The 10,251-nt window shown below is 33.3% G+C and overlaps 1 protein-coding gene across 1 annotated transcript; it reads right to left on the reverse strand.

Annotated features, from left to right (window-relative positions):
- Positions 1 to 811: 811 nt before the first annotated feature.
- On the reverse strand, positions 812 to 8,613 carry LOC138131068 (transcription factor Sox-14-like). Its single transcript, XM_069047824.1, has 2 exons — positions 8,091 to 8,613; positions 812 to 1,906 (listed from the first exon to the last, which is right to left on the reverse strand). Exons 1-2 carry the CDS (start codon positions 8,297 to 8,299, stop codon positions 1,393 to 1,395), a joined length of 723 nt encoding a protein of 240 aa, XP_068903925.1. The 5' UTR covers positions 8,300 to 8,613; the 3' UTR covers positions 812 to 1,392.
- Between the last annotated feature and the right edge of the window lie 1,638 nt (positions 8,614 to 10,251).

Genomic DNA, 10,251 nt, shown 5'->3' on the forward strand with positions numbered 1-10,251 from the left:
AAATCTCTACCTAGTCAATAATTTTTCTCTAATTATTCGGTAAAGGCGACGTTATGTATTTTAATTTGTTTTTATTCAATTTCTTTTCCTTCTTTTTTGTAGTCAATATTGTTTCAACGAAACTGATAACTCTTATGTATTAACAGTTTTAAGAAAATTATCATCCGCTCCAAATACCTGGATGAGATATCTTTGCCACCTGACCTCAGTTGACCTGACCTGACTTGATCTGACTTGGAACTGTCAAACAGTCAAACATTTTCAGATCAAAGAAAAACCAGAATCATACTTTCTGTAAAACTAAATTTCAATTATGAAAACATTAAATGCATAAGCAAAGTTTTATATCTATTCAAACATCAAATAGATATACTGCCGGAACGTTATAGATGTGGATTGGGGACTTGTCGTTAAGTTGGCACTACCAGGAAAAGTAACTAGGCGCGCTTATAAGGTATTTGGATTTTATAACAGATTGCTCACTGACGTACAGTTCAATCACAAGTTTTAAGCGACCTTGAGTTTGACAATCCACATCCAAAACGTTTTTACTATAGTACTTTGGATAAATTTAAAAATCAAAGAAAAAAATTACTCATTTTGTGAGTGCGAAAATAATGCTTTTTATTTAAGTACTATTCTTTTTTAATTACATGGGTGGCCTCTTTCTTATGGATGGTTTATGGGCCACTTGTTTAGATTAGATTTTGTTTTTATTGATATCTCTGATAATTGTTCTTAAATCAGCTGTTCTTGGTTACCTACGAACTTCTTTTAATTTTTTTTTTTAGAAGTTAAATAAAAACATCACTTCTTGAAAAAATTTAATTTTTTCTATTAAGTAACAATTTTATTACATTTATTTTTATGATACTACAATCTATTGGGACCAAACGGAACGAACATAACAAACTTATTAAGTACATGTCACTATAACAAAATAATTATTACAAACGTAACAAATAGAGAAAACTGTAATAAAACAAAATTTTGTGGTGTTCACCTCAATCATCAACATTAAAATGTTCATCTAAATGAAAATAATTGCACCATTCCCTCCAAAATGCTAAAACCGTACAATTAAGTTAGTCTCTGTAGTTGATAACACATAATATTCGATAATTTTCTATATTTAAAATTCAATAAACTTTGCTGTAAAGCAAGTAGACACCTTATCACACAACAAACTGTTCAGTTATTATTATAAGTACTGATAATTTTGTCACTCAAAGCTCCCGGACTGCAACTATCTCTCCCGGAGGCACCATCTTGGCCCACGTTCAAGGAACTCGTCGTCTGCGATGATGACCCCACCGAACTAGTCGCTAAATTCGCAATATCACTAAACCAACTACCCAGGTTCAACCTTTCCGGAAGAACCGGAAGTGGCTTTCATATAACATGTCCAGCCGCTATCCCCTCGTTTCGAAACTCGTCGTTTTTCATGATGACGCACACGGGTCTTTTCATCCCGTCTGGACTGGGAGTCCGTCTTGGGAACGCCGGAGGACAAATGTTGCAAGGACCGTTCACGTTGCTGGTGAGATTGTTGATGGGCCAGTTAATACTCGGAGGGTAAAGATGGCTGTTGCTGTAGAGAAGAGCCAGCTCGGCTGCAAATTTTGACTCGTCGGGATGTCGAAACGGATACAGATACGGAAGAGGAGGAAAGAGGCTGCGGGGGATCTTGAGGGGGTCTTGGTCTGGGTGATGACTGAGGAGGGATGGGAGCGACGTGGCGACGGAGATGGGGGGCATCATGCTTCTGGGCATGTTTTGGCCGTCCATGCTTGGGGATATCAGGGGGGATATTGAAAAGCCAAATTTGGGCTCTTTCTTCAGGAGCGGCTTCGGTTTCCTTCGTGGACGGTATTTGTAATCAGGATGCTCTTTCATGTGGAGAGCTCTGAAATAAAGGACAACAATAAATTATTTTCCAAGAACAGATTCAAAAATGACAAAACACATAGTAAAATTTATCTTGTTTACTACCAAGAGTAAATGTTTGTGCTGAAAATTGTCAGAATAGGGTCTTATATCGTTATATTTGTTTTCCACTTCCACCAAAAGATGAAAACGTTGCTTTTACGCAAATAGAAAATAAACCGTCGAAACGTAAATTTTGTCTTGATTAGATTCATTTTTGAGTGAAAACAATGGTTTTGAAGACTGGATCAGAAGAAATTTGTTTTGGTCTTGCACAGAAGTAATTTTGGATTTGTTTGTGATGTGTCTTCGCCGGAAGCGATGTTTTCGGTAATTTCGTTGTAATTTCCCCGCATGTTATACCGAGTGATTGTGTCGGCGTTCTGGGAGCGGCGGTGGAGGTAAATACTCCAATTGCTCGGTTAGAACAAAAGGAGGTGGCGCGTGAAAGAGGCATTGTAGTTGAGGGGATTGGAGACAGAGCGCGAGCCGAGACAATCTCCCTATGAATAGGATCACAGGAGGTACTCAATGTGTCCTTACAATAGAAGCATTATCTTTTGTCGCCAGCTGAATATGTTGGCTTAGATAGTGTATTGTTGGAGTTCCAAGCTTCGAACTAGTGTCCTATTACATTTACAAATATTTTTACAGAAGCGACATCCCGCCGAATAATTTACGGAAAAATGTGAGGATAGAATGCGGACGTCTTGATAATGTGATAAAACGTTCCCATTTATTTGTACGAAATTTACTTAAAAAAACGTCGCCGTCGTCCTACGCCACAATGTAGATAAAGAAAGGGGCATAAACAAATATCCGGCGTTTTGGGGTTGCTTGTGAACAAAACTCACTTTTGGAATATGTAAATAGGACTGATAACAAGCACCCTTTTTATGTGCGTCTCAGAAGGTTACGACCCGGAAATGAATTATGTGAAGTCAGAATTAATTGTGATGTTTCGCTTAACACCGTTTGCTCTTCGTCAATGCTTCTTTATAATTTTTTGTTTGTGGTGTGTCGCATTTATTAACATAAAGACAGCGTGATAATTTTGTTATTTTTAGGACAAATTTGAATTTTTTCAGTCGTAGAATTTGATAAGCGCATCTTTTGAGCTATTTGACTCAACTGGAAGTTGTAAACGCAGCCAGATGCGATCGGGCGGATAGAACAACTTCTTGGTATTTTGCTTGGCGTTGGAGTTAGCGGAAAAAGTTATTACAAGAAGTTTTTCAGAATCTAATTTTGATCGAGTTTCAACACAAATTCAGCATTTTAATGTTTTAGTATTGCTGGGCTATCGACGCACAGTCCGATCTTTGATTTTTATTTTTGAATAAATTACCATAGAATCGAAGGAACTTGTCAAAAATTATTAACGAACAAATTATAATAATTTATTTAATTCTTTATTTAACAAAAATTGAAACAGATTTTGGAACAAACTGTTATTGAAATAATGATTTAGGTATTATACATTATAATAAATACAATGAATAAAGAAGAAACAACATGACAATTTTGTGTTTAAATTTGACACAAGGAATCAGAATTGGATGATGAAGAAGGTACACCTTATGAAGTTCAACATTTGTGGAAAAATTCAAATCTCTACTTCAAAAAATAACGAAAATATCTGTCCTAAATAGGACCCACTGTATATTTTTTAATGTATGATTAATCCCTTAAGGAAAACAATTAATTTCTTTGTTAGTCTGCTCAACGACACTAGCAAAACAAAATGTAATGAAATAAAATATTTTGAGGAAGGAAAAAGAAGTAAAATTTTATGAGGGAATGTATTTTTTAAATTTTTACAAGAATTATTTAATTACGAAATAAATCGTAAAACAACTTATTTATTACTCTTGAGAATGAGTTTCCAGTTTAAATTGTTGTTATTGTGAAATGAAAAGACAGGTTTTTTTAATGATAAATTTAATATTCAGTCTGTTATTTATTAGATATTACAAGATTTATTGCCAGAAAATCATAGTTACAATATACAGTGATGTTTTCGTAATCCTGATAATCCAGGAAGTGAATGTATACGTCCGATATACAAAAACGAATTATTTATTCCAATAATAAATTTATAAATAGAGTTTGGCAACAATTACACATTAATAATTTTTTAAATTTGAAAAGTTTTTTTGAATATTCTACAAAAAAGAATTTTTTTTGTCAAATAACTGAAAATGAAAAGTAATACTTAATATGTTTACCACCGAAATTCTACATGACATGTAAAATCATTGGTTTTAAAATAAATGAATGAATGAAATGAAAAAAATTACGTCAAATGGGGTTCTTAACATTTTACCATAATAGATAGGTAGGTACTTTAATATTCTTTTAAGTTTCTAAATAATCCTAAGCCCATGGATATAATTATAGAATATGTAGCCAATGAACTGAGAAAAATTGCTATATTGATGATTTATGACTGTCGATCTTCAATGTGAAATAGAACATGTAGTATTTCTCTGTCACAGAACATTATCTATTGTTCTAGCAATATAAAGGATGCTTTTTAAAATTTGGCGTCGAAATTGGCGTTGAAGAGTCATCTTAAAAACACTGATTTTTCAAACTGAGATTAAAAACAAAAAAAAAAACACAAAAAGTGAGGTTAGATTTAAACAGCTGATCAGAGTTGTAATCCGGTGGTGTGTTCACAGTCGACTCTTCAACGCTAACTTCCATGCCAAATTTAAAAAAGCACCCGTCACTAAATAAGAAAGTTAGTGAATACTCAGATATACCGGGACATTTTTTTAACATTGAACATAGCCCATACTTATTCCCTATGTTCAGTTTTAAAAAACACAGGTCAATGCATGTATGTAATCACGTAACCAAGGTAACGAAAATAAGTACTTCACAGTTTAACAAAATGGTCAAGTTATTTGAAGAAGAAATACACATAATGCAGTTATTCTATGCCAATCAGAGCATTAGAAATGTGCGTGGCATTTCCAATGCAACACATGATAGACCAATTCCATCAATCGGAACAATTTTTAACATTATTTCAAAATCTCTGGTGTTCGGTATAGTTGGTTGCATAGCAACTCACAATGCATTGATCTGTGTTTTTTAAAATTGAACATAGGGAATAAGTATGGACTATGTTCAAAGTTAAAAAAATGTCCCGGTACTAAGTCACTAAAATATTTTATTAATTTTTAATATTATTTTTAGTTCAAACTAAATTAAATTAACTAATTCAACGCTGTTTAAAATGTAGAGCAAACTGTTTTAATATTAAGTATGTAGCTACATCTAATTCGAAAAACAAAATAAAAATGTGGTACCTACTTAACAATAACTCAATCCTGCTTAGTTTATTCAATTAGCACAATTTTAATAATTTGTGGGTATACATTGGACGTTAAGTGTGTGATTTACAACTATAGCCAGATGTAAGGGTGATAAGATTAGGTAGGCAAATAGTCAAATTAGAGATCGCGGGATGTCCAGTTTCAAATGAAGAAGATATATTCATTTTTGATGTTGATATTAGTTTGTACATTTATTTATCAATAAACAACACCAGGCAAATTACTTTTTACTAATATTTACTTACTAATAATTAAAAAACCATATGATGTTAATTTTAATTTAAGATAAACGAGAACAGTGAAATTTAATAATAAAAATAATTTTGTCATCTGAGGTGATCCTTATTAATTGATTTATTAATTATATAAATGATCAACGACTAAAATATGTGCCTAAATACCGTGAAATCAAAAAAACAGCCCTACTTAAAATATTGGTGTTCTCAAAGAAACATATTTAAATCCTCTAACCTCCAATAGAGAAACGATTGTTAAATACAGAAACATTTAAACTAAACCATGATAGTCGTGGCTTACTCGATTTATAATTTTTTTTGATCGCACGGTACTCATTCATATGTACTCGTAATTGATTCAAAGATAACTAGAGTGTTTCCTGCCAGATTGTACCTGATTTTAATAATTTATGCAATTAACTTTGCTGATTAGAGACTGTTTTGCAATAGAAATACATAAATGAAAGTTCCAGTTGTAATCTTCTTTATTGCATGAATTATTTACTAATTTTTTCCGAGATAACGTTGTTGTTCTGAAAGTAAGCACGAATCGCAGACGAGTGATTTATTTTGAAACAACAAAAACATGCTTGCACCTGGGGATGCTACAAGAAAATTCCACGGCAAGACCGTGTAACAGCTTAGAAAATTAGATATTGACCCGGCTTCGCCTTCTCTATCTTGATTTTAATTTAATTTTTAAATATCACTTGAAACTTTCCAACCAATTTCTTTATTGAAAAAATTAACACAGCTTACAACGCTATCAAAGTGAGTGAAATATCTCAAAAGCTCAAATGAGATCGTGCCTAACATGAAATCAGAAGTGTATTTTACATAAAACTTAGCTCACCTAATTAAAACACGTACCTAAATGTAATTGCAATAATTCTCACCCAGACAAAAATTAGTTGTTTGTCATCGGAGCTGTCACAAATTTAGATCAAAAACTTCTGTTTTAAAGTTAGAGAAACACTCTAACTATTAGCCTTGGCTAATACGCAATCAAAAAATATGTTCAGTAATTCTTTAGTTAAAACGTTATAAGCGAATACATACATAGATACAAGTTTTGCCTTTTATAATATGTTAATATGTACGTCAAACCTGTAATGTACGCATTTTCATGGTTACAGTGGCTAAAAAAATTTTCAGCTAATGGCGTTCACGGAAAAAGTATTTTTTTGTAGCGGTAAAAAATTTAAACATTTTTTTTATTGTTGTCATGACAACATTATTATCAAATGTAAGTTTTCTTTTGTTTATTTCAAGCGTGCGATTTTCAAGAAAAATTTAGCATAAATTATGAATACTTAAAAAAAAGGTACCTAATTAATTTTTACTTAAAATAATAATAATTAAATAAAAATAATACGCCAATAAAGGATAGAATACACAAACATTTTGACAGGTCAATGATCTTTTGTATGATTTTTTAGTGTAGCAAATAACATAATCTTTTAAGATTAAATGCTTAAATTAATTGTGTTATCTACCAAATTGCATCTATACATTCACAATAGTGTGTTCAGGTACTTTTACACAGATTAAGTACGTTAAATACCTTAAATATTTAACTACTTAACGCAATCGGAAAACGATATTTAATTGTAAAAAGACGGTTAGCTTGTATTCGTAGATACGCAGATTATTTAAAAAATATGTGTTTTTCAACAGTCGATTCCTTAAATATTGACTGTGAATGAAGCCGATAAGTATTCGTTATAGATACACAAGTACAAGAAGTTAACGAAAAACATGAGGCACCTCTTCAAACAAAACAATCACTCTTCTCTTTATTTACCTTCGAAATATTCTATTGAGCAAATTAAATTGATCTAAACCTGAACAAATATCACCTAAGTACTTTATCATCGCCCAACTACTGATAACCATTTCCGTATTTATACACAAAACAGAAATAATCGTTGATCCACGGTTCCTTGTAGGTATATTTTTGAAAATGTACAGAGCTTGTGTATATTAGATAGTGCCCGGCTTTGTACAGATATAAATGTTCATTCTTTCGTTTATCACTGGGTAAACACCTTGTCTTGGGAATACACACAACAAACACAATGTTATTGTTGATTTCATAATAAAATAAAAAATACACATTCAGTTGATGCTTTGTATGGGCATCTCTGATAGATTAACTCATCGTGTTACAAGAAAAAATGTTTGCCTTTGATTGACCGATTACGACTATCAACTCAAACCCACCCTCGTACTTCATTTTCTAAACGGAGTTTACACGGCGCATTGTTTAAGTATAATCCATAAAATAGAGAGATGCCACCCTAATACGCCGTTATGACTTTATTAATATGCCGCGACTAATCCACCCCTTATAAAAGGCGGCATAAGGCCGATTTTCATGGGGCACCCTGTTATCTTTTGTAAAACAGACGACCTGCTTTGTAATACTGAATCACTCTAAATCTCTGTTTATTGAGATGAGGAGGAGCGCCGCTTCGTATTATTGTACCCCCGTAATACGTGTGGGAATTGTCACGTTGTCTCGAGAGAAATTTTGAAGGGCGCTTTTTCCCGGATTCTCCTGGTTCAGTGGGCTTCTTACCTCAATCGTTTGGCTTCATCGATGAACGGCCTCTTTTCCGACTCACTCAACAACTTCCATTCTGCTCCCAGACGTTTGGAAATTTCTGAATTGTGCATTTTCGGGTTCTCTTGGGCCATTTTCCGGCGCTGTCCTCGCGACCAGACCATGAAGGCGTTCATGGGCCTCTTGATGTGCTCTTGGTTGTGGATGGGCTTCGGGGAGGACATGTTTGGATTTTTTTCAAATCACTCGAACAATTTACTGTCACAGTTTTCAGGGCATTATTTTTGGGGGTCGGTTGGCGCGGTTTGTGTGTGCAGGTGGGGTCTGAGACAGTTTCCGCAACTTGCACCGTGTTGTGATAGAGATGAACTGGCACCACGCTGTGATCTGAAAACACTTCCCCGAGCTTGTTGATTTAGGAGGGTGGAGGGAAGAGCATGAAAGGGGGCGTGATATGCGCGTGAATTATACAAATTTCGGCCCCCAATCCCACCGCAGATAATAGATAAACGATGTACGGTAAAAATCAAACCATCATTTCATCTGAAAAATATTCACGGGTCAAGCAGAAATCCTCCGCGGATTTTTTTCTTTCAGGATAATTTAGGTAGGTATATTTTGCACTTGTGGTTTTCGAATTTTATCTTTAAATGCCATAACAATTACGAGGATAAATATCAAGGAAAATATGTGTATGTGTGTGTGTGTGTGTGATATTCAACGGTATGATTAGCGTGTACCTGCGAAATAAATTTAGGGGATAAGGGTTAATAGTTAAACGTTGTGTGAAATTACAAACGTCGGTTTAATTTCCGTTTAGCCAAATTGAATCTGCAACCGGATTTAATAGGCCTGTAACACAAGAATTGGATTAGTGGTTTATTTTCTCAGGTTTGAATTCTTGAACACTTGTTGCTGTCGCCATAGGATCGTCCCCCACCATTCACATCGATTGTTTAAACTCCGCCTATTCTGTTTCTCATTGGTTGAGATATCTTCTAATGATATCAGTATATCTTATAAAACTGAAGTCTCCTGAAACCCAACTTTCAAACAAGCTTGATGGGGGTACTTAGGTATTACAGCGAAAATAATGCAATCACGTTATGAATTTTTTTTGAGGGATCGATGTTTATTTTATTTATTAATGTTGCAACATTTTTCAACTTTAGGTAAGAATGTACCTATTCTTATTTCGTGTTTATTATTTAAAAAAAACTGTAATTTTATTTGGATTGCATAATTATTATTTTACTTGCTGGATCATTACAGTGACATTTTATGGCACACTGCTTACCTTCTTAGGTATCTTTTTTAAATAAAATTTGCCTGAAAGAAATTTTATTATTTTATTAATTACAGTGGTAAATTGGTATTATTCGAATTTTACATATTCTACATTGTAATTAATTATGGTGGCATATCTGGAATATAATTAATTACCTTTATGGTTGCTACTGTTCATTTTTGCTAAACACTGATAAAGCAGTAGTTCAACAGTTACTACTGCAGTACTGCTTACACATGTAGGAGAAGCGGCTGTACCCTCACCTACGCAAATACTGATAAATCAGAAGCAACTGCACAATTGTGAGTACAATCTACATGTTGTAGTGTTGGTGTTAGCAGCAGTAGCAACTGTTAAAGCTCTATCAGGACATGCTGTTATAAAGCAATAAGAGCGAAAGTCGCTGTACAAATTATACATAGACTATATAGCATTACCTAATTTTAAAAATTGTGATAAATAATATAAAGGGTGTTTTTTAAAATTTTAAAAACACAAATAACGCAAAAAGTTAGATTAGATTTAAACAGCTGATCAACCTATCGCCTTAAAAAAGACTGATTTTTAAACTGCATATTATGAAAAAGACGCAAAAAGTGAGGTTAGATTTAAACAGCAGATCAGAGTTGTAATTAAAAAAAAAAACACACGTTACAACATAATATTCTAATTCTATTCTATTAATCGCAATCTACGATTTTTTTTCTTTCAAAGTTTAACATATGCTTAACCACTTTTAATCAAACGTTTTTAAAGTACATACCAAATTATAAAAGATTAAGGAGGAAGATTTTCTTCTCATACAGTGAACGCATTTACCTTTTAACCTTTGGAAAACACACATGCTTTACTTTACTATAGTGTTCTCATGTGACTCTGACGGCTAGA

The sequence above is a fragment of the Tenebrio molitor genome, chromosome 5, assembly GCF_963966145.1.
Source record: "Tenebrio molitor chromosome 5, icTenMoli1.1, whole genome shotgun sequence".
In the NCBI taxonomy this organism is placed as follows: Eukaryota; Metazoa; Arthropoda; class Insecta; order Coleoptera; family Tenebrionidae; genus Tenebrio; species Tenebrio molitor.